General features: G+C 32.2%; 1 protein-coding gene across 1 annotated transcript in view; it reads left to right on the forward strand.

Annotated features, from left to right (window-relative positions):
* The window catches only part of LOC143640985 (cadherin-12-like), a 76,794-nt gene that overhangs the window by 49,015 nt on the left and 755 nt on the right, over nt 1-27,024 (forward strand). The window contains exons 4-6 of the mRNA XM_077108461.1: nt 2,318-2,454; nt 19,419-19,540; nt 23,005-23,122. Of these exons, the coding sequence (XP_076964576.1) occupies nt 2,318-2,454; nt 19,419-19,540; nt 23,005-23,122 (377 nt within the window). The remainder of the gene's footprint in view (nt 1-2,317; nt 2,455-19,418; nt 19,541-23,004; nt 23,123-27,024) is intronic.

A 27,024-nucleotide genomic window follows, 5' to 3' on the forward strand; every position in this document is an offset into this window, starting at 1 on the left:
GAAATGCTCACAGTCTCATCCTCTTCAAATACATCCACCAAGTTACTTTTCTAGGGGTTAAATGTAAGCCCCTGTGACCCTGCTCAGCAGTGTTGATCTCCCTTAGCATGTGGCCTACCTCCTTAATAGTATGTCTAAGGTCTTCTTTGACCTAAATCACTCATCTTCTCATTATTGTTCCTCTCAAGTATTTTCTGTAGCAATTACTAACAATGTATAATTCTCTATACTACTTTCACAGGTCTGATAGTGTGGTTGCATTGCTCTCTAAAATACCATCTTTTCCCTTTCACTTTGGGTTTTTCAGTCTCTTTTTCAAGATCATTTCTCCATATCCTTTTATTGCCACCAAACATCAGGCACAGGATGTCTTGCCTGAACCATTTGATTTTACACTTGTTGCCTTTTCTTGGCTCTCCTATGGTCCTCCCTATCCCTCTATCAGTAATTAAGATCATGTGTTGATATGTGTAACCCCAATTCTTGTTTATTTTACTTATTTTTCATGTTTTAGCTCTAGCAAGGTGTCTACTGCATGATGTACACTCAGCAAATATAATGAGTTGCATGATTGAACATAGTATGCATTGAAAATTCTTTTCAAAATGCTAGCTGATAAACACATTCAGTCACAATTTTCTTCTTCAATTAGGCATATATTTAGTTGAATAGAAGTGCTTACAAGGACTATTGTGAGACAATTCTTTCTTGTTCAAAAATGAACATGCTACAGAGAGAAATAGACTTATTATATCCTCATGCTTCCTGACTTTTAAATGTAACTTAACTTCATTTATATTTTTGAGAGCATTCCTAAAAGATAAGCTATAATATTGAAATCACATGGTTTCAATGCATTCTCACACCTCAAATCAACAGCCATGATATAAAAAGATTAATTGCACGGTTTATACCCTGTTCCATTACATTCAGTAACTTCAGGTGTGAAAATCAATTACTAACAAATATTGACAAGTTTAGTTCATAAATCTCATTTGTAAAGGCAAACAAGTTTTGATCTCTGACTGCAGTGACATGAGAACTACAAACTTATCAGAATAATAACAAGCTTGCCAGAATAATAACCTGCTCTTTGGAGATACACTTCCCTTAACTGAATTTTCATGATGAACACAGGATCACTTTTTGTGGCATGGGTATTTCAATGGGCCAGCTGCAATAATGTCACCTGCTCTCAGCCACTGTTATGAACCTATCTTTTGTTCCCCTGCCAGAAACATAATGTTTGTAAATGTTCTCTGCATCACACCATATGATTAGCAGAGCTCTTCCTTATAATATCCCTTGTCAATTTGGTAATAATACAGAGTGATGATCATATGGGGATCATTACTGACTTGTTCAAATATCAGCATAAAACATTGAATCTATGGAAACTTGGACAAATTTTTTCTTGTTTCTATGGTTTCATTTCTATAATTTCATAAGTGGGGAGATTGATAATATATTTTTAGAGCTACTGTATGAATTAATGATAATATTTATCAACATCGAGAGAAATGTGGCAAGCTTTAAAAATGCTAACTCTTGTTATTATAATTGATAACATACAGTTCATGTGTTCACCATTTCCTAACGACTTAAGTGAATGAAATTTCTGTTTTGTTATTCATTTTTTTGGATGTTCTACTCCTATTGCTTCACATAAGTCAGCAACATTTATTACCAAATATGTCAGACAATAAAAACGATAAAAAAGATATCATTAGCAAAGGTCACCACTTCTTTTTGAAAGTTGTCCTGACATATAGTATAATAAAACAGCAATGGCTCTTTTATGTTTGTATAAAGACAAATATTTTTGTACAATCACCAAATTGTCAAAGTTTTTCCTTCATTTTCCATAATGTGATTTTTTCCCCTGTCTGTGTTAAAATCATGATTCTACCTCAGTTCTGGCATAGATTTTTGTTATTATTTGCAGAAGTCTCCCTCATCCAAAGCCCTTTCACAGCCACTGTTAAGGATTTTTTTTTTTACTGCTCAAAAAAGTTTAGTATTCAGCAGGTTAAGGAAACCCATGGTCAGCTTTAGAATTTCAGTCTCTGCTGAGCTTTCAAGGTGTCAAGACCCTAAAATAATATGAACAGCAGGAGTACTAAATCTTTCATTATTTCCAGTTTCCCCTTGAGCATACTGACTTTGCAATAAAGAAGCTGTCATTTACATTCTTCTTTATTGCAAGGTGGGTAATAGCTACAGGGAGAAAAATAAGGAACTGTGTCAAGTTAGCCTAACTGCCATTATGATTAATGTGTAATCATTGCACATTTGCATTTACTCTTTTCACATGCAGGTACTTCATAAATTGGAAGAGTGATGGGGACAGCTACTTTACAATAGATGGAACAGAAGGAACCATCGTCACTAATGAATTACTAGACAGAGAAAGCACTGCACAGTATAATTTCTCCATAATTGCGAGTAAAGTTAGTAAGTATGGCATGGACAGAATCAATGTTATACCACAGTTCTTTGGATTTAACACTTTTAAATGAGTCCCTGCTGAGATGTTTTTCATTTTTGCAATAACAGCTGAGTGGTCTCCCGGGGAAACTCAGAAACCTGTTCCTTTTCCTCCTAGCATAAGTCCAGAGGTATTGTGACAGCTGCCAATGAGCCCTGTTTGCAGTATCGCATGAATACCTAGAAAAGCATTTCATTGTGAGGTCTCATCGTTTTTACTCTGTACTCTCAAAAAGTCACCAGAGTGACAACTTTTCTGCCATGCATGATCCTAAGAGTTTCATAGGCTGGTCAAGAAGAAATAATAATCAAATAAAATTACTCACTCTAAAATATTTTTTGAAATCAAGAAAAGCATTTAAAAAATCATCTCCCTGTCTCTTTCCTGTAACTAGAATATATTTTTAATAAATGTAACTGTGGAATACACTTTTAAGTGAGATTCTGCAAAGAGCTGCAGAGAATCCCTAGAATTGTTTTTAATTGTTCCTTGTGTTCATTTCTGCTTGGTCCAAAATAGAATCCTGTCAACTGAGCTTAATTGTAGTTCTTATGGTTTAACAGTATAATAGAGAATGTGATAAAAATTTCTTTAAGTAATCAATTAGAGTGGAAATGTGACATTTGACTCTTTTTACTTGGTTGTTTTCAACAGAAATGCATTCCCCTAGTTCTTCTGCTTATGATTTCCTAAAACTTTTGGAAAATCCCTAAGTATCTTTCATTTCGTTTTCTCATTTGTTTTGTGCATCTGGTGCAAATTTATAACACTTCTGCAGCTAATTTCACCTTTCAGATCAGAGAGAAGCTATGAATAGTTCTGTGGAGGGGTTTTGATCAGTCTCAACTCGGTGGGGGCATAAATGTGGAACAATTTTTTTTATCTGTAACAACTGTGGCTCAACATAAACAGTCAGATACCTTACCCCATGTTTTTAGAATATCGTTAGCCAATTTCACGACTTTCAGGTAACTCTTGATTGCTAAATAACTACTGCCTTGTTTGTTTCAATACTTAACTCTTAAAATTTTAACCTGTCATGTGGAAAGTCTAGCTATTCTGAGGCTGCCATAAAAGAGAGATCGCCTGTTGATGCTCAGATTACAACTGGGGCTCAGTTCAGCCTTCCAACACTACATGTCAGTTGATGGTTATGTCAGTCTTGAAACCCCTCATCCAATCTACTTTCTAGATGAATTCCACTTGCTAGATGAGTACCACAGTGTACTCCCCATTGCCTTGTGAAACTAATATTAACTCATGGAATTGTGAGAAACATGAAAATGTTATTTTTTACTTTCCATGTCAAGGTTGTTTTTTGGTAAAATGGAAATAAATCACTGAAGATTCCAAAGAAACCATAATTTGTATATTTGAGAATGTGGGGATAAGGATATAGACATTCAGGTCTCTTGGGTTGGGAGTGAAGGAAATAAAAATGCATGAATTCCTCTTATCTGTCCCACCACTTTTAGCATTGAGTTGCACTGATAGTAAAGGTAAATGTTTGAAGGCCAATTATCTTCTTGTGTGATTTGATCCTTTAATGTTGGGAGCTTTTGGAGACATTTGCATAGGAATCAGATACCACCACACAATGGTAAACCTTAAACTTTCTTAATTTCCTCTTGATTGTCAAGCAGCCTTCTTGATAACAGTATAATTCTTGATAACAGTATAATTTCTCCATGCCAGTTCCTATCTGCTATGTCCACTGTACCCTACGAAAACTCAAAAACTCTTGCCAAGGTAAATTACAGGCTGTGCTACCACAATGTCTTTTTCTTGTCATTTTTGTTCAGATTGGACCTTCTTGCTCAGCTAGACTCAGACACAAGATTATGAAGTAAACTACTTGAGCGAATGTGCTATTGTAGAGTTGAATACCAGTCAGCTAGTCTTGGTGGACCCTCCACCTGCATTCTCTGTACACTGTTTGCTGTAGTCTCGCTTGTGGTGGACATCTTTCTTCCTTTCTGTTCTGTATCTGCTGTACTTGCATAGGTTAATTCTTTCCTCTTGATAACGTTCAATGATTAATTTCTATAGAATTTTGAGGACAATTAATTTATGAAAATTATTTTCCTAAACTGTTTAATACAAAACCATTGTGAGTCTTGCTAAAATCACTTTGAAGTAGGAGTAATAGACCCCTGCCTTACTTCAAGCTAAATGTTTGTGGATAATCCATTGGTATTCTTTACCATACTATAAAAGTTTTCTTTCTCCCAGTAGCTACAAAACCATGGTAATGGTGTGAGAATAGACATAAAAATAATGTCCAGGGCCTCCTTTTAGAGCCTTTAGCTTCAACTGCTTGAAACAGGGAAGAAAGTATAAACCCTTGTGTGAAAATAAAAGTCTTCAGTCACTGAAAAATTAGATTTCCTAAATTTATAGAACCATATTTGGTTACTTATCTCTATAATTAGTGCACATGCTCTCCCAAATTGTAAGCTGTGGATTTTAGCAAAATGCGAGTAAGGAAATCCTAGTTTATGAATAACAAGTAGTTTCTTAGCCCTAATAGTCAGCACTTGAACTTAGGTATATAAGATACATCTGTACATATGTATTTCATGTGTCCAAGAAATCAATTTCCTCAATAAACCTGCAAGGTATTACTATCTACAGTATAGGAGTAAAGGAATTCAAATTGTTTATAGCACTGTGTCACACAGCTAATGATGACAAACCTAAGATTAGAGCCCTGGACTCTTTACCAAAGTAGATTTTGTGGATTGGGTACCAACAGTTGTATAGCCATGCTTATTCATGAGAGTTACGTGGGTTATATATACTCCTCTCTCTCTCTCTCTCTCTCCCTCTCTCTCTCTCTCTCTCTCTCTCACACACACACACACACACACACACACACACACACACACACACACACAATATGAGAGTGATGCCAAATTAATATTCCTAAAACAGACTGACCATCAATTCCATTTTGAGGAATTCAGTATCTGTTCAAAGATGATTGAATGGATATTAGACCCATCAAAGAAGTCTTCTAGGACAAAATAAACATGCCAAAATATCATCACATGATAATTAGAGATTCCATAAAAATAGGTAATTTTGAGTCTTTATTTTTTGCAAATGAACTTTTAAAGTAAACATGATTCATATTCCAATTCCTTAAGCTGACTTCATTGATCAAGCTATCCCACTGATCAGATATTAGTATCATAGTGAATGGATGAGAAATAAATACCCATTACTTGCTCTTGCATGAAGAATGAAATTGTTTAAGTAGACCAAACTTCAGGTTGAACTAGTATATGTTTTGACCTGACTCTTCTATTAAAACCTCTCAGGTTAAGTGAAATGGTACAATGACAGAACAACTTTAAATTAATTAAAAATCAATCATTTATCAGTGTTGCTATAGTCAGAGGTCCAAATAATTCTCAAGAATTTTAAAAGAGAGGGAAGCTTCAAAATTTCACCTCATTCAAATTATCAGAAAATTTCAAAAGGCCAATGTATCTAAATATTTTGGTGTTAATGTAACAAATGCCCTTAGTTAAAGAGGGTAAGTGACCATGACACTGAAGTCCTATAATTTATTTCATATTTATAATATATACAAATTACATAAGAGACAATTTTCTTCTTATTGATATTCAAATAATAACATGGATTGGTTTCATTTATTATGAAATAAGTAAAAAAAAAATCAATGAACTCTTTTCCTAAATGCTATTTTTGTGAAATTTCATATATTTGTGTAAGTTCATGAGTTGAAATTTAATTGTTTGGTAATCAATTTTTAAGGTGTCTGCATGAAGATATTTTTATGTTACAACATATTTTACTTAATATAGAACATGTGATATGATTTTCATATGTACAGAAAAATCAAGTTATAAGATTTTTTACTATAATTCAAGCTCAACATGAATTATGCATTTATTTTATTTACTATATTAAGAACCATTTGTGCAAACATCATTTGTTGTAGGTTATGAGAAAACTATAAATAATGTTAATTCTTAAGTGCTGGGAGCCATCAGCCAAGTAGGTATGACAAATTCCTTGCCAGCTTACTCCCATGCTGTCTAGTGGAAGGACTTCTGAAAGGTGACCTTGCTCAAGGACCAGGGCAGGATCCGTGTTTAGGGTGTTCCCCCTTTAGAATAGGGCGGTTTAGCATAATAGGAGATTAGGGTGTCCCCCCTTTAGAATAGGGCAGTTTAGCATAATAGGAGATTAGGGTGTTCCCCCTTTAGAATAGGACGTATCCTGCTGCTGAGTTCCTCTTGAGTGCTTAGGGTCAGACAGTATATTTTGGGAGACAGAAGCCCATGCGGAGTGGATTTGGGCAGAGAGAGGATTTGGGAGAAGTGGATTTGGACAGGAGAGTGGATTTGGGCAGAGAACATGGATTCCCCCAGAACGTGTTTGTAGACGGCCGGTGTGAGTTCAGGAATAAAGAATTGCTGTTTGAATCTACAAGCTGTGTGGAGACTCGTGATTTGTGCCCAGCCAGAGACTGCGGCACTTAAGGACATTGCAGTGAAAGTATAGATAGAAATTAACCAAATTAATGAATTAAAATAAGTTATAATTGTTAAAATTGTGTTTAATTCCATAAAATTCATATTTAAATAAACACTAGAAAGAAGTTGCAAAGGGTTGACTGACCACTATGTGGTTTTAAAGTGATGAAGGATTTAAGTAAAAATAAATGACCTTTTGACAGAATATTCTTTTTTAAAACATTTTTTATATGTAGATGGACACAATACCTTTATTTTATTTATTTATTATTATGTGGTGCTGAGGATTGAACCCACTGCCTCACATGTCCTCTACCACTGAGCCCCAGCCCCTGGCAGAATATTCTGAAATGATTCTCTGTATGCCAAAAAACTAGCTATGAAATTATATTCTCAGACAAGGTGAAGTAATAATAAAATAGTTAAACTATTCTAATACTTGTGTACCCATTAACTCATATGATCCCCTTTGATAATACTTCAAGGTTAGTATTACTATCCATGATGTAGGAGTGAAGAAATCAATGCTTTGAGACATTTCTTCATAGCCCAGCACCACACAGCTAAAGAGGACAAACCTGGGTTTGGACCCTTTGACTCTCCAAAATACATTTTGGGATGCATATCCACTAACTTCTGCTTCCTTCCTTTATTTTAAATGAGTAATAACAATAGTCATGGTAATTTTCAAATGCATTTTGAATAAAAAATATAGTACAGATGTTCTGTAAATGAGCTGGCTATGCTACAAAAACAAACCAGTAACACTTTTTCCAAAAATAGATGGACATGAGACTGGGAATCATATTTACACATTAAGAGAGGAAGATTTGAAATGCGTTCTCAAGCACATCACTGCTGTTTGTCAGCAGGTTCTCAGTCTTTGCAGAGGAAGCCTATGAGAAAGTAGAAAAGAGACCTCTCCTTAAAGGTGTGGTGTTAGTTAACTTTGGGATATTAGATAATTATGCTATGTTACCAAATGCATCAGAATTCAGTCACATAGAACACCAACATTTATTATCTCATTTATTCATTCATGGGTGAAATGAGTCCTCTAAATTGTCTCTCATTAGACCTTAATTAAGTTCACTCCATAAGTGATATTATGATTCAGTTTCTTGTAGGATGATGGACTTGAGACTTTGAATCTCAGAGGCTGTTGTTCCCAGGATGTTCTCAGTTTCCTGTAAATGAGAGCTTCTAGGGCAGTTTACAACTCTCAGTCAGTGCGATCAAAACAAACACAGGAGACAGAGAATGTGTGAAAGATCAAAATTAATCCTTTTTGTAATTTTTTTAGACATTGATGGGTCTTTATTTTGTTATTTATTTATATGCGGTGCTGAGAATCGAACTCAGTGCCTCACATATACTGGGTAAGCGCTCTACCACTGAGCCTCAACCTGAACTCCATGAAATTGAACTTTCTATAACCTACTCTGAGAAATTGCATCACATTGCTTTTGCCACATTTTGGTTCAGTAGAGGCAAACTACTAAATCTAAACAACATGTAAAAACAGAGAGTAAAGCAAGTGTGTAAAAAGAAGGCAGTGATAATTATAGACCATTTTAAAAAGGTTGACTATTTTATGTGACTCTTGGCAACTAAATAAGTTATTTTAAAAAGAAGAAAATTTAGGAACCATATTATCTGGCCTCTAAGTCCTGAAAATTTTGTGAGAGAAGCAAATATCTGGTGAAATGATTTAAATGCCAAATCAAAATAAAAAGTGTTCTCACTATATCCCATATAACTTTTAATTTAAACTGAGTGTTTAAAACATTAAAACACACACACATACATTGTGTGCATGTAAGAACAAGGAACAATAAGTCCTACCACCACATAAAACTTTAAAGCTTAAAGAAACTTACGGAAAAATGTACCTTGTCATAGGGAGAAGAGGGGATTACAGGTGGGGAAACTGCTTAAGCAAAGTCGTAGAGGTATCAAAGTTCATGTTGAGATCAGATCCTGCAACCTTTGTGGGACAGTTGGATGTACAGAGGGAATAGAGGGGAAAGATTGTCTGTAGTCTCATTCAGCCATCCAAAGCTTCACTGAGAATTTAGTTTTTCCAATATGTTTGAGTCTACCCTCATTTTGTTGTTTCTACCTGTATGTCCTTTGCTTAACACCTTTCTAAAAGGCATGTATTTCTCCAACTTTTTTTTGTTGGTGGATTTGGAATGCATTTCTTTAATCCAGCACTGACTGCCTCACAGTGTATTATCTGGTTCACTGTGATTGACCAGGGAGCTGGTGACAAGGGTGAGTTGGAATTCTTTGTGGTGTCTGACCAGCAGTACTCTCCTACTCTCCTTCCCCCATTGATTGGATCACTTTTCAAAAAAGTTATAATATTTCTATGCATGCTGTTGAAAAGTAATATCCTTGGGTTGCCTTTTTTTTCCTACTATTGTTCCTCTACTCCCCAACTATGATCACAAGTATCACAGTCATCTGGGATAATTTTTTTTTTTATAAGACAGATGTTTGGGTACATTCAAGTCACATTGGATCAGAATTTCTGGGATTATTGTCAAGAAACCTGTACTGGAAACAAGCACCCTATGTCATTAAACAAACATCAGGTGGGGAAACTGCTTAAGCAAAGTCATAGAGGCATCAAAGTTCATGTTGAGATCAGATACTGCAACCATTGTGGGACAGTTGGATGTACAGAGGGAATGTTGCCAAATTCTCCAGTGTCCAAAAGATGAGCACAAATTGAGGGAAATAAAAATTTGAAACCTGTCACTACTCAGCAGAGATGAGGTTTGATGATGGCATGGAGCAATTGCTTATGATTCTAAGCCCATGTCATTTTTTCTTCCTTCAGTTGCCCAGATAATTAACCTTCTCTTACTTTTCATAGAAGCCTTTTCATAGATTCCTGGTAGAATCTAGGTAGTTTGTCTACCATTTTCTAATTTTCTTTTTTTCTTCCCCCAAGTAACTATTTGAAACTAATTTGTATTCTCAAATGAAAATAAATTTTATTTATACTAGAATTGGCAACATTTCAATAGTAGTTCTAAGAGTGATACTGTGAAGAATGAATCACTTGTAAAGTTTTCAAACTATTTCATAAAGCTCTGCAGTGTATCATATAACATGGAAAAAATAATCATTAATGTTATCTCGATCATCAACTTAATTTAGAAATGTTTACATTTTGCTCACTATTATATGCTATGCAAATATAATAAAATCCAAATTTATGTTGTGAGAGCTTATATTTTATTTTAAACCTTCAACTGCTTATGATTATACTAAAATAATCAAACTGCTAAAGAGTACTTTAAATCAATATAATTGCTTCAACAAAATCACATGTACAACATTAATGTCAGCCTTATTTTTTACTTAATTAGTATCAGTTTTCTCAAGAAGTAAAAACTACATGATGAACTTTTCACCTAATTGCTGAAATCCATAAACAAATATATATTTATACAAATATGATAAAGTTCCATTAACACAGAAATATTCCTTTAACCTGACAGAGTTCAAGAATAGAAAAAAAATATCAAAACTATTACATTGACATGATATATCATATCTAATATATTTGTAGAGTGATATTATCAATTTAGCATGAACTTTTAGAAGAAATGTCTTTATCTTATACATCTTTGATTCCAAGGTATATTACTCATTATGAACTACATGGATATGTTTGTAATTAATATATTGTGAATGTTCAACCTTTCTTGAAATATATTACATATTAACAATTTAAGTCACCAACACTACATTATACCTTCTATTCACTAGAGTCTCAAAACTATTCATCATGAGTATAAATAAGACAGCAATATTTTAATATTTTTTCATTTATTTATTCCTTAGTATATCTTAACATGCCATTTTTAATGTTTATAAAACAAAAAAAAAACTTCATTAGATGGGCTTATGGAATAATGACCATAAAGCACAGTATACTGTAAAAAAATAGCATGTTAAAATGTCAATCAAAAGAAAGCAAAGAAGGAGGGTGCCGTAGGAGCAGAGAGAGAGGTATCAGGGAGTACCTCCACAATACTGCTGCATGTTAACTATAATGTCAGGGAAAAGATATTAAAATTTTAGTATATTGGATACTAGAAATATCATCTATTTCATTCTTGATTGGAAAAAGCACTGATACTAAGAATAAAGTAATTGAATATAAAAGAAATAAGTATATGGAAAATATTTAGGGTGAGTAAAAGGTGACACTCTTTTGTATTTGTCTTTGTCTCTTTCCCTATACTTTTCTCATCCCTATAATAAAGATAATCAAGGTGAGAAAAAATTAAGGTTTGTGTTCTGTTCCAGCCTATGTGATATTTCAATATTATTATGAAGAGGTAAAAGCTGAAAAAATGAAATAGATGTATGAATTGTATTTTTGAAAATGTATGCTGATTGAAGAATAATTAAAAGGATTTAAGAAAAGCAGGTTTGGAGAACAGTAGAAAAAGCTAATAAATAATTTTGTTATAATTTAAGACAAAAACTTGAGTGTTCTATGAAGCGTTGACAGTGGATGAAAATGGAAAGATTAAAATGATGAAAATTGAAACTCATTTAATGTTAAAATACAGGGTGGGGAGTGAGACATCAGTATTAGGGGTCAGGTTTCAGGTAGGAGATAGGAGTAAGGGGTGCAGTAAACTGATGTAGAACAGAGAAACAGAAATAATGGTGTTTTGCAAACTCTGAGCTTAGTTTTGAACATAAAGGGTAGAATATGCTTGCTCCTCATACAAATCATTGCCATCATTTGTGTATACTTGTCATAATTCAGTAACAATTTAGCTTTGAAAAATATATTTGGTGGGGCTGGGGTTGAGGCTCAGTGGTGAACACTCACCTAGCATGTATGAGGTGCTGTGTTCGATTTCAGTAGATATATGTGTTTATCAACAAAATAGATTATAAGTGAGTATGAAAAAGAAAAGTTAAGTAAACTGAAAATGTGCCCTTAGAAGAAAAAGATGATGAGGAGGTAGAAGGACAAACAAGACATGAATGCATAGAAATGAACAAATATTTTTAGGAGCTATAAACCACATTTTGAATAATCAAGAAATTATAGAAGAGGCTAAAACACAACTGATTATTTTGTGCATTATATTCTTATTGCTTTTGCATCTTAGTTGATTATAATGAAAGAAAACTACATAGAAATATAAACTATTAATGATTTATTAAATCTCTGTAACTAGGTGTTTCAGAAATTTAATTACTTTCCAAAGGACATTTGTTCATTAATTTTGGTATAAAATCATCTTTATTATAAAATTAATATTAGTGAATTTTATGTGTTTTCAAAATTCAAATATTTCAAATTACTTATTGTTCATTTATTAATTTTATTTACATTTATCTTTAACTAATACATTAAGGTCTAAAAAGTATACATATTTGTGGAATAACAAGTAATATCTCAAAATCTTTGAACTTATGTAATATTTATATCAGGATCACTATATCTATTGCCTGGACATTAATCATTTCTTTATGGTGAAAACAGAATCCTTTCTCTAGCTTTCTGAAGTATACAGTATAATTATCTCTATTTCTATTTTTATTGTCATAAGTAATAGAATTTCATTTTGTTTTCATGGCTGAATAATATTCCATTGTAAATATCTACCAAATTTTCTTTATTTATTTATCAAGTGTTGCACTTCTGTTGTTTCTTTTGGCTACAGTAAACGTGGCAGTGTATTTTTTCTTTTTGACATACTTATTCCATTTCCTTTGTGTATATACCCAGGAGTGGAAATATTATATCATATGGTAGCCCAATTTTGAAGTTTCTGAGGGATTATTATTCTGTTTTCCTAAATGGCTGTACTAGTTTACATTCCCACCAACAATGTACATGGGGTCCTTTTTTTCTATTTTCTCCCAGCACTTGTTATCTTTAGTCTTTTGATGACAGCATTCTTGCTGGGATGATGAAATGCCTCATTGTGGTTTTGATTTTTTTCCCTGATGATTAGTGATGTTTAGCATTTTTTCTTATTCTTTGTTGACCATAAAATATTAATCTAATGTTGTTGTAATTATTATAGAGGCAGTAATTTGAGAATAACCTTTTATATTACAAATGGTTTTACAAAAAGTAAAATAGAATTGATAGGTGTATAGATTTTATTAAGCATGGATTAATTCAGGGAACATACACTGAGAACCAAGGAATCAGTGGGGCGTGATCCATACAGTTTTCTTGTCTTGTCAACTCCATAGAAACTGTTTTAGCTTTTCAGCCTAGTCTGTTTTTAATACTATATTTATTTGTTTGTATATTTAATTGAGTATCATGTAGTAGCACTGTGTTATATTCTAAATGTCAAGATAAATATGGCACAGTTCTTGTCCTCAAGGAATTCAAAGTATCTAATACTTCATATTATTTTAAATTTATATATATATATATATATATATATATATATATATATATATATATATATATATATATATATATTACTCTTCATACAGTTTTCATTATGAAAAATAAAAAGATTAGTGGTATTGTTAGGGATTTGTTTTTCCTTTGGAGATCACATTTTGTAACCAGAAGCACAAAAGGTAATATTTGACTTTACCATAGGCATCTATGAATAATTTAAATCCTTTTTATGGATTGCTCAGTCTAGTTGCAGATCACACCACTAAACAGAGCTATTATTAAACATAGTTTAACTTGACTTGCAATTTAGAAGTGAACTGGTTTAAAGAGGAAAGCCAAAGAAAGCCTTTACTATTCACTCATTTACATGTATCATACTCAGTTTGTACAATTATAATTCAGTTTTTGGTATAAAAGGCTACAATTCCAATTTTGAAGTGATTGTAGTTATAATTTAGTACACAATCACAAAATGGAATTTTCACTGATATAGCTATTCCAAGCTCTTGTCATTTTTAAATAAGGAAGCAAAGTAGCTCCCATGTTTATTAATATAACCAGAACCTGGTATTTGTTAGAACTTTACAATTTTCAAAACATTTTGTATTAGACTTCTCACTTGGTTCTAAGAAATGTTGCATTATTTGACTATATTTATTGAGTATCTACAGAGCTGAATACTGCAAAACTCTCTCTTGGCTCTGAAAGGGGTTTCCCCATAGCATGGTGGCTGGAGTGCATTATGAGGTGACTTGTGGAAGAGAGGTGATAATTGCCTGGGCAATCTCAGGCAGCATGCCTTCTTGCTCTTCAGTTCCTTCATAGACATCTCAGATCTCAGGATTTGATAAAAACACTGAGGAGACTCAGAATTCTGCTTTGGCTTCTGCAGAAATCTTAGGGAAGATTCTGCCCATTTTCTCACCTATTCATAGATATAAAATTTTAAAATTTTGTAGATCACTAGGACACTATGGCAAATTTAAATCTGGTACAGAGTCTCAAGGTACTATGTAAAAGAGAGCTCTCCATAAATGTATCGCCTTCGGTTTTCTCTCTATGAAACCACTTGGCACTGAGAAGACCTGGGAGAGAATAGTACAGTTACATGAATTTTACATTCTCTTTAGGTAACAGTCTTATTTATCTAGGATTATCAATGTTATATATAAAGAATAGTCACTAGTGACCTGTTTCTAAAAAAGATTTCTGATTTAATTTCCAATTGATAACAGGCAGACTAGAGTTATGGGAACATGAAGGGAATAGTTTTATTAAATGTACTAATTGTGTTAATTCCTACATGCTTTCTTTTTTAAAAGCCAATTTACCTGCAGTCCTTCCTGGCTTAAGTTGACAGAATATGTTAACAGTCCTCAGCACACTATCTATTATATAAAGGAAAAATGCAGACCCAAATGCCAATTAGAATACAAATTATTCTCTCTGAAAAGGGGGGCTTTTTACACATACCAGATCCTATAACTCAGGATGAAAAGTATGATCCACCCAAATCATAGAATCTATAAGAACAGCTTCCTGTGAGTACAGGCAGCTTGGTCCAAAGTGACCTACAGTTGTGATGACAGTGAGGACTTGAAAGTCCAATGTCATCCTGCTATCAGTCAAGACAAGAGGTGGACCTAGGTAGGATTCTCTGGAAACTTCCCTGGGATCCCCAATAAAATTAAAGACAGGAAAGGAAATATTCTTATTCTCTGAGAGGACCAACTCAGCTTTTGCCTTGAGAATGTTCCCCTTTCCTATCACCACCTAGATGGACTGGCGATGAACAGGGATCAAAGGAGCTGACTCTATCAATAACTAAGAAAATGGTTAATTAACCACACATCACAGAAACATAAGACAGGATGTCTCAGCTCCGTGAACCCAAGGGTCAGCTCCAGCCCTGGAAAGACAAAAGAGTGAGCACACGGGAAACTTTCTGTTTATTGGGGAAAAGATATTCAAGAATATTCCACCCAAATAAGGCAAGGATTGGGTTTCAGGGGTTGCCCATTCCCACTAGGTAATGCCCAGGTAGGGCTTGAAGTGGGTTCTGTTGCTGAGCTAGGGGGTAAAGGCCTTTGTTTATAAAATATACTGGTCTGTACTTTTGCTTTCTTGTGAAGTTTCTGTTTGGCTTTGTTATCAAGTGATAAATGTTTCCTCTATTTTGAAGAATTTACACTATTTGGTTTTTAAACGTTTGATACAATTTCTAGTAAAGACATCTGGAAAAAGGCTTTTAATTGTGAAGAGATTTTTCATTATACCTAAATTTTCATACCTGTTTTAGGAACACAAATGTCTCCTATTTCTTCTGTCAGTTTTGATCATTTGAATCTTTATAAGAATTTGACCATATTTTTTTTACTATTTTTGCAATAAAATAACTTATCATATTTCTTTACAATATTTTGTTTTGTTTATGATTAAAATATATTTCTTATTTTATTCTGATTTTGGTAATTTTTTTTCTTTTTCCTTATTTTAAAGTTGTACTTTAAATATGAATAAGCAATTCTAATTCTCATTCACTGAGTGAGCATGAGAACGGACTGCAATATCGTTTAGGATTTGGACAAACATCTGACAAAATATTTTGAAGGCATGAGAGACAAATACAGAATACTTTCTTTTATTTCTCTTCTTTCTTTCTTTTTCTTTCTTTTTTTTTTTGGTACCAGGGATTAAAGTCAGGGGCACTCAACCACTGAGCCACATCCCCAGCCCTATTTTGTATTTTATTTAGAGAGAGGGTCTCATTGAGTTGCTTAGTGCCTTGCTATTGCTGAGGCTTGTTTGACCCTCCTGTCTCAGCCTTCAAAGCAGCCATATGTGCACCCTGCACCTGACCAGAATTATATCTTGGTTATCATAAATGGACCACAAATTATTAATTAGCAGATAATTAAAATATAAACAAAGTAGACTAATGATAATGGAAATTTAAACAGTCTATTAGGAACATCACAATTATGTGTGACATCAGTTGTTTAATGTTTACTAAGCCAACAATTGAATTTGTTTTTTAAGTATTAAATAATAACTAAACCCTGTATAATTTTGTTGTCAAATATTTGGTCATTATACTCTTGCTGAATCAAAGTTAAATGAAATTTCATTATTGCTCTGTGTAATATAGATTAGATGGGTCAGAAAGAAAATATGTCATTACTTTGTCAACATACTTTAGTAAATTATATACCTAAATGAAAGAATGCTGCATTACTTTTATAAATTATATAGTATGGCAAAATTTCAAGGCTTATTAGACTTCAGTAGTTCTCAAACAGAGATGTTCTTCCTACCTAGCTTGGCACTAAGGAATTCAGTATATTGTTTTTAAGCCCTTTATTATGAAAAATTAAAAATGTATTTAATAGAGAAAAAATAACAGAATTAAATCCATAAACCCATTACTCATTTTCAGCAATATAAACATGCTGTTTTTATTGTTTTTCCTCTATCTTTGACTGAACATTTATTTTATGGCTTTTGCAATGCTGGCTTCTGACATTTAATTTCAGGAAATCTAGGTGTCCTGCAGTGCACAGAATTGTTTCACACAACAAAGATTTGTCTTAGTTAAAACGCTTAAAGCATCCCCTGGGGAAACATTATTAATAATAAGTTATTACAGTATTGATGTTTTTTTGTGAAAATTTACTCATAGAAAACATCAACTAAAATGACATTTTAGGGCAATAATTCAATAATTCAAAGAATACCCAGAACTTTTGATGAATGAATGTAGGCCTGAATTCATTTTGATAATCTTTTTATATATTATAAAAGTAGATTGTTAAGATAAATACAATTGAGGGATAAGACTTGTCTCCTCTTGAAGAAATTCCCTCTCATTCTAACCTAATGAAATAAAACTCCTACCCTAGAAAAAAGTGGAAAAGAAATTCTCCTCTTCATGTGGGCTCTGGACTTGAACCCACTTTACTGTGTAAAATAGGAAGTAGACTGTTTCCCATTGTCCAGATGTTGAACAGGTTGTCATTCTTCTTAACAGCAAAATCTAAGACATAATATAAATTATTTATCTATTTTAAGTGGCTGTATAATTATCAGTGTGCTTTTTAAAAATAATAATAAATAATAGAATTGAGAAGCACTAAGGAGCCAGAACATCTGATTCCAAGTCAGCATTTTTACCTTCAATTGTGGTTTTTGGAAAAGTCACAACTCGCCAATTTTTTTAAGAGCTCCATATGCATAATAGGGTTGATGATAGTGTCTATATAATAGTTACCATGAACCATAAATGAGTTAATCTGTATAATGTGTTTTAGAATGTTGTTGATTCATTGTTTACTTTTTAAAGTATTAAGCATTTGTTTTATTTTTATTGTTGATATACAGTTTCTTTAGAAATTTAAACCAAGTTTAGCAAATTTACTGACTTTTATCCCTATTCTGCACTACATAAATGTAAGTACTAATAAAATAACTGTCTCTAGCTAATCTCCACAGAATATAACTGGTCATAAGAATAATAAGAATTTCACCAAAACATTGAAAGTTATGTAAAACATCATCTTATTTAATACAACAAATCTATGAGGTAGGAATTATTGATATCCTGTGTTTTATATGGGGAAACTCAGTGAAATAACTGAATAAGAAAGGTTCAATAACTTTTGAAAACTAAGCCAAAGTTTTTCTTATCAAATAAGTTAGTATGCTTTCACCAATATCAATGTCTACATCATATGTATTTTCACAATCATTCTTCAAGATTAACAACATATTTTTCATAATTACACCAAGTATCCTCATTTCATATATTTTCTGTCCATACTGGTATACATGAGTAGATTTCACAGTGACATATGGCAACGTGTAGATATTTTTTGTGTTAACATTCAACATTTTAAAATTTCTTTCTACTGAATTTTATAGACTTATGACAATCAGTCATTCAAAATATTTGTGTACTCATTTCTTTAAAGCTTTCCAGATAGAGGTGTATAAGAATATTTTGAATTTTCAATAACACTATAGAAGAATTTAACTTCTTCTACAGAAGAATCAAGACAGAATGTATGGTAGAATATATACGTCTTTCAATTTTCATACTCCTGGACTTACATTTTTAACTCCCCATTCTTCTAGCTGTGTGATCTGGGTAGGCCTTTGAAAATTTGAGACAACTGATTCATCTTTAAATTCTTAAAGGTAAATTTTGTATGTTGTAAGCTAAAACTTACAAAATATTAAAGTATTATGTTATAATTTATTAAACTAATTATTTATAACATAATACTTTTATGTTTTGTAAGTAATACTTTTATGTTTTGTAATAAATTATTTAGAGCATACTTCAGCAAATGACAGGTAGCAAAGGGTAAGTTATTAGGTTGAACCCAAACCCTGTGATGGGATTTTAACTGATACCTTTTCAGTTGAGATTTATTTTGATACTGTAGAAAGAACCTGTTCTCTAACAAAAGTTTGCTTATTCTTTTCTTTCATATAATCAACAATTAATTTCAGGATATCCTAGCTTTCTATGATATTCCTTGATTTTACTCCCTTAAAGCTATTTTTCTAATTATAACTTATGTAAATCAATTTCTCTTTCTTCTTGATACTCATCATTGTTTTATTCAGGAAGAAACTTCTGAGATGATTAATTTCAAAAGGGTCATTTATGATGTAAAACATGGCAGAGAGTAAAATTTTCACTACATTTATAAAACTTAGAAAACTATATTTTTTAATCTAATAAAAATATTGCTAATGGCAAAGATTACTCTTGTGAACTAATCCTGGTAAGATAGGTAAGTCATTCCACCAGAAATGCCCTAAACCTATAAAATGCCAGCTAAGTGGTTGGTCTTACCTAATGGTGAGTTTCAGGGATGAACCCTGGTAATATGCATTGTTTGTGTTCTGACACCTAAGCATCAGTGTTGCACTGATGTTCTTTATTGAAGAAAGAATAACTAAAACAATTTTAATCATAATTTATGTTTTTATGTTTCAACAGGTAATCCATTATTAACCAGCAAAGTCAACATACTAATTAATGTCTTAGATGCCAATGAATTTCCTCCAGAAATATCTGTGCCATATGAGACAGCCGTCTGTGAAAATGCAAAACCAGGACAGGTATCTTAGAAATAGTGTGAATCAAGAGTATATAAAACTATTGGTGGTACACACTTGTAATTTCATTGACTTGTGAGGCTGAGAAATGAAGATAACAAGTTTGAGGTCAGCCTCAGAAATTTAGTGAAACCTTATTTCAAAAAGAGAAAAGTGAAATGTAACTCATTGGTAAAAAAACCCTGGGTTCAATCCCAGAACCCACTGCCCCATGCCAAAAAAAATGTTTAAAGACACATCATATGTGTATATTTTCAACTCTAAGTCCAGACATATATACATGTGCATATGCTCATATTTCAGAACAAGTCCTCATAAAATAAATCATAAGAGATATTAAACTTGAGTGGATTATGGTGAATATGGATGTGAAAATAATCCCATGGGAAATAAAGTTTTGATTTCCTAGTAAGTTCTTTGGATTATGCATTCTTCCATTTTTGTACTCTCTTACTGTGGCTTTTCTAAAGAACTTAACTGTGAGCAAACACTCTATGCTGATATATTGATGTAAACTTCAATCACTTTTAAATAACATAACCACTTACTTAGGTAAATTGAATGAGTTTTAATTCTTGAAATAAATTTTACATTTGAAACAATATTTTTAAAGGGCACGCTTTAAAATTTACTGTCTTTCAATTTGTGCATGTAATACTACTTAGTAGATTATTTGTCCAAAAGCTGTGCACCAGTGATATGTACTATCAATATAACTATTATATGAAGTTTAAATAAAATTTAGAGCCCATGTTCACTCTAGTAACATTTCAAGTGCTCAGTAATTGTATGTGTCAAGCAGACACCATTTTGGTGAGTAAAGTTACATTTTCATAAGCATGGAGACTTCTAGATTGACTGTGTTGTCCCAATCATTCATAGATGATGTGAGGAAATCACTAAATGAATTACATTACTACATATTTTCATCATGTTACCTCAAATAAGAAATCTGCATCATTAATTTATAATAGTCACAGAATGGATTAAACCTTATCACCTTGAAAGCATCCACAATATGGATGTCTGTTTCGCTTGTTCTGCTCCAATGTTTTTAATAGTAGATGCTACATAAGAATTTGAGCATAAATTAATTTTTTTGATAATTGGAAAATTAAAAGAAGTTTACAAAACTTCTACAAATTAACTATTTTTTTCACTTTTGAGGAGCTCCACTGTGCCAAAGTATATAAAAAAGCCATTTTTTGTCTTCTGGATACATAGGAATATCAATAATATCAGACTAATCAAAATCTTATAATGCTCCAAATTAAATTAGCCTCTGGGAACAGAGCTCTATTTAGCTCTATTTGTCTAATAAAGTAAAAGATTTGAAATACTGATACAAGTCCATGTTACTAGAGATCAACCAGATTTTCTTATTTGTGGACAAAGTAGTGAAAAATCTGTTGTGTTCTTGCGAACTCTATATCAAAAAATATCTTTTGGGTTTTTGTGTCCTACTCCTCAATACTTATGTTCAAAGCACAGTGCTGAAATGTCCCTTGAGTTTGCAGGGTGTGTGATATATTGCCATTTTCTGCTTTGGGTACCCAACTATAGTGCCCCTGGCCTACAAACCATGCATAGCAAATAGCTCTCTCTTCTGGATTATTCTTGAATATATATAAAATACATATATGTATATATATATATATATATATATATATATATATATATATATATATATATATTATATGTGTGTGTGCGTGTGTACTTTTCTAAAAAGGAGAGAAATAGTAGGGAATAAGTTGGTCTTATGTAAGCCTGTGAAAATTTATGTGAGAGTTATTTTCTTCAGGGCAGTGCTATCCAAATAACGTTTCCAGATAAATGAATGTCTTTAATAGTTTCTATATGCTGTCCTAAGATGATTTTCTTTCTTCAAAAATATGTTCTTGATATTTTGTTGTTAAATATTTTTTTAATTTAATAGTGGCACTAGCTAACAACATTAAGAAAACAAAATAAAAATTGACAATCAAATATTGGTCCCTAAGTAATGTACAGAACTTTTAGGGGTGAAATTCTATGATTGGAGTACATTGGTCTGAGTCAAAAAAGTTAATTTTTCAGGATATGTATCAAGATTCTTTCTAAATTATTATATTCCATTGTCTAATGATGAATTATAAAAGTCTCATTTATGACAATTATACAAGGAAAATAAATTCTGTGCAAAGAGTTTGCACTATGGTAAGAAATTAAAATTTCAAATCCAGAATCCAAAATCCCTAATTTTGTTACTAATGCTGCACTGATACATAAATGCCAATAACAACTGTGATTCATCTATCCATTATTTAGGTATCTCTCTGTGTGCCCAAATATATGGGAAGGTAAATTGTAGTCCGGAGACTGGATTTAACCAGGAATAAAAACCAGAAATAAAACAAAAATATCAAAAGCATCAGTTTAATAGCATCAGCCATATGATGAATATTTTACACAATTATGGCAGGTTACCATAATTGAATATAACGTCTTCCTCTGCCAGATTGAAATTTAGTTCAAAAGCATGATCCTCTGATCAGCACATATCCTTTGTCTTTTCCCACACATGCTTCCTGAAATTAGTCTTTCTGGCACACAGCTATTGGATATGTTGATTCAAAAGTGCCTGGAAGCCATTCTGATTTTGTTTTGTTTTGTTTTGTTTTTGGTGAAATGGAATCCATATTCTTGTGCATGCTAAGTAAGCACTCTACCACTGAGCTGACTGTCTAATCACTTAAAGCCATTGTAACTTGCTTATCTATGTAGTGAATTATGAATGTTATAGTTTGGCTCTGAGAAATTACTTATTGATTATTTTCAAATTTAAGAGCATCTTACTGAAATATCAGGAATTTAACTAGACTATGTGCTACTTTTGATGACAGTGAAGAACATTTTTTGAAATAGAGATTGTAATGCTTATTATGGAAATCTATAAAAACATATTTTTGTTCCTAACCAATGAAGGAAAATTAACGTAACAACAGAAACAATATACACATTCTTTCTTTGTTTCCCATTGTTTTATACATGAAAATAAAACTCATTCTAACAAACAGCAGTTCTAAAATTTTGCTATTTCTAGCACTTTTAGATAATCAAATATTTTGTTTCCAGTAAGCAGCTTCAGATTTAGGCTGGAAAGAATTTAATTCATCTAATTTAAAATGCAAACAAGTACATTTTAATTTCATTTTGCTTATTAGTGAGAATTTTCAATGCTGTTAAGCTTTTCAGTTTCACATATATTGATTTAGAATTAACCTGTGTCCTATAATTGAGCCAGCTATTAAAACCTGTAAACATTTAGAAAATTGTTAAAAAAATTATGTGTGAGTAATTGGCCTGTTGAAATAAATTCAAAAAGTATAATTTCTGTAGCATACTTCATTAAATGGATTTATAAACCTGTTATGTAAAGTTCCTTTCAAAACTGATTGACTTCAAGTTTAATCTTTACTTTGTTTCAGATAATTCAGATAGTCAGTGCTGAAGATCGTGATCTTTCACCTGCTGGGCAGCAGTTCTCCTTTAGATTATCCCCTGAGGCTGCCATCAAACCAAATTTTACAGTCCGTGACTTCAGAAGTAAGTATAAACACTTAAAGATTTACCTTTTTCAAGTAGCTTTTTCACAGGGCACACATAGAGGAATCAATACTTTTCCTAAAAGCATTCAATTTTGTAAAATAAAGAAATCCACATATGAGAAATCCAACATTGCCTAAATAGTAATAAGTTAAATATTTAATCTATATGGATCTATCTAGAAGGCCAATGTATTTCCACCATACAAAGGAATGTCTCTTAATGAGCCATGCATGTAAAAAGCTACCAGACAAATTGAAAGTCGTCCCTATCAAATATATCCTTTGGCTCCCATGCATATTTCTTGTACATACAAATAGGTAACTCTATAGTATCTGTTTTATTTTAATAACACTCAGTATAGCACTGGTTACTAATGTAGATATTGTAATCAGAATGATTCCCAGGCCATACCAAAATGGTTGACGCTCAGAAAATTGTACTAAACGATGAGAACTTCACCCTACTTGTATTAAATTCATGTATACGAAGTATAAAACATAATGGTTATAATATATTTCTGCCACTATAATTTTAGTTATCCCCTCATATACCATGTTTACACTTACTTTCTACTACTATTCTGGCCAACATTGCTACTACTTCTGCTATTACTATTGCATGTGACACGATTATATCCACTACAAAAAACATAAAGAATACTGGATTTCAGATGCTTCTCAATGTATGATAGGATTATGTCTCCATAAACTCATCATAAAGTTGAAAATATACTAAATTGACAATGCATATCATATACCTACCCTACTAAACATCAGGGATTAGCATATCCTATCTTAAATGTGTTTAGAACAGTTTGTTAATCTGCAGTTGGTCAAAATCATCTAACAGATTGTCTATATTAGAATAAAGTTTGGAATATATCATGCAATTTTTAAATATCATACTAAAAATGAAAAGGGTAACAATTTCATACTATGGGTATGCTTTCATACAACATATGGACTAAAAATATTTAACCATGAAGTTGGGAACTGTCTATATTAAGGTTTATGTGTTCTCTATTAAGTAATTGCAAATTATAGTTTTGCTTTTTGCCTTTTTGTTTGTTTTTGTTTTTTGCTTTGACATTTTTATCTCTTAATTTTTTTTTGATTTTGTAAATAAAGTGACCACTTTAGTTTAAACTTCAGGGGCACTCGACCACTAAGCCACATCCCCAGCCTTATTTTTTATTTTATTTAGATACAGGTTCTTACTGTGTTGTTTTGAGCCTTGCCTTTGCTGCGGCTGGCTTTGAACTTGCTATCCCCCTGTCTCAGCCTCCTGAGCCACTGGGATTACAGGCATGTGCCACACTGCTCCTGGCTTCAAAATTTCTATATGCTAAAAAATAAGAATTAAAATGCCAATTTTTATAATATTGGGTAGTGAGAAGCTAAAGTTTTAATAAATTCTGTTTCTAGAACTAAGTACTTAAATTATAATGGGATGATAATGATGGTGATTATTGGTAGACGCCCAAGGATGTTTTGAGAAAACTGGGTTTGCTTTAAATAATTAGAGAAAGAAATTGGAGTACCCATGTATTGTCACCAAAGAAAGTTGAGTGAGAATGACTGAAGAACAGCTGTACATGAAACAGCATCCCAAAGTTGAAGGATTTTATGAATAAAACAAGCACATGTTTTATCATGAAAATTGTAACACTTCTGAGAACAGAAGTAGACAATATTTATAGTTTTCAGTTAGAGCAACCCATCTAAAATAGAGCTGTCCAAAACAAATCAGGTCATTATGTTCACACTATTTATAAATAAGCTAAAGGTATAGTAATTCAAATAGAGTAATTTTATAAGTCATTGAAAAGTTTATGCAACAGTATAACATGTTCAGATTTTCATTTTGGGAAGATCAGTCTTATGTAATATGGAAAAGACATGAGAGGGAGAAAAGATTAGTCCTGGCACCTTTGCATTATCGTGTGAGACTGGCTGTGAAGATGAAGACAAGAGGATGGAGAAAGAATTCATAGAGCCCAATGCAGGATGCCCTTGGTTTAATTCATGAATATAATGCAGACAAATCAGATTTCCAGATCATAAGATTGACGCTCATATCACTTACTCACTCTGAGTATCTGCTATGCCCCCCTAATCCATCTTTGTTGGAAGACCAAGATAATCGTGATAATATGGACCAGACCCACTGGTCTCAGGAGCAGTGTTTGCTTATAGACTGCACATATACCTGCTACAGAATTTAATGTCAATTATTGCTCTTCTTTACTGCAAGCTATATTTGTACACTTTTTAGGGTACAGAAAATGTTTTAAGTGGGGAAATGAGGTTTACTATATCTTTTTTTTCCTCACTATTGACAATGTACAATTTTCATGCAATCTATTTTCAAAAAATAATAAACTGAAAATAAATATTTTAAATATCCCAAAAGATTCTAGACACTGTGGTGCATTTCTGTAATTCCAATTATTCGAGAGGATGAGACAGAAAGATCACAAGTTTGAGGTTCTGCAAACTAGTGAGACCCGTGTCAAAATAAAAACATAAAAGGCTGGGGAAGTAGCTGGGAGGTAGAACATTCCTGAGTTCAATCCTCAGTACTGCTACACAAATAAAACTATTAATTATTTTCACTCAGGTTACAACACTTAATCTTTGTTCCTTTTCCTCAGATTCATGTAGAAAAACATCAAGTGCTGAAGATTTTAGCATTGCTTCGACTAGTCTCCACTTTTCTATCCTTATTGTCCCCACAATCATTTGACACATAAATTTAATTGGGAGTATCCTAGTAGACACCTAACAAAGTAATCTTACCAAAACAAACCCTGATCTTATCACATGTATACTTTGTTCATCAAGGTACTCCATTTTTCAGTAACTTCTGTTGGCTCCATTGAGTATCTACAAACAGTACAATGTAACATAATGGAAATGATAACATTTTTAACAGACTTATATTTTATTGAGTAATATATTTTTCTAATTTTTAAATCTATTTTCAAGTGGGAATTATGAATGTTAATATATTGATAAATAATAAACAACATGTCAATTTATTTGTAAAAATAAAACATTTGGGGGGAGTTTATTGGAAATAATAATGAAGTGTTTTCAAATAAACTAAAATTTATGCTTTCATGTATAGAAACATATAAGAAAAGAGCAAATGAATGCAAAATAATATTTTCAATTGAAACATTAATTAAATTTATATGAAATGGAATTTTGGTGTCTTTTATTTCTACAAATATCACTACTATTAATTTTATTCAAGTTAAAATGATTTTCCTTTGTAATTACATTAAAGTGGTAATAGTTCATGATTTTCACAAATTGTTATGTATTTTTACATTTATAATTGGAATGTATTTTTCCATCTCTCTTTTTTTATCTGATGTGCAAGAGTGAAAGCATTTAAATACCTACACATGCATACACACACACACACACACACACACACTCATACCTGCAGTTGTCTGTTGGTATGTTACGGATTAATTCCAGGACCCTAACACCCATAGAGTCCAAAGTTTTCAGAAATACAAATTTCTTATAAAGCATTTCATAGTATTTACACATAATCTGTGCACAGCCTTCTGAAAAATTCAAATCATCTCTATGTTACTTATTATACCTAACACAATGTAAACGATACAATAATAAACAGTCAATTTTACTCTTTATGTATAGCAATGGAAATTTTTTTCCATTGCTTGTTTTCTCAAATTTTCAATCCATGGCTATGGAATGTGTGAATATGGGGGGTCCGTATATAAACATGTTTATTTGTTTATGTATAACTGATCCATGTAAAACACAGGACAAATCACAAGTTTAATCTGAAAGAGTCAATAGATTTTTTAAAAAATAATCTTTTTAGCTGCAGATGGACACAATACCTTTAATTAATTAATT

This window comes from Callospermophilus lateralis, unplaced genomic scaffold (genome assembly GCF_048772815.1).
Source record: "Callospermophilus lateralis isolate mCalLat2 unplaced genomic scaffold, mCalLat2.hap1 Scaffold_82, whole genome shotgun sequence".
NCBI lineage: Eukaryota > Metazoa > Chordata > Mammalia > Rodentia > Sciuridae > Callospermophilus > Callospermophilus lateralis.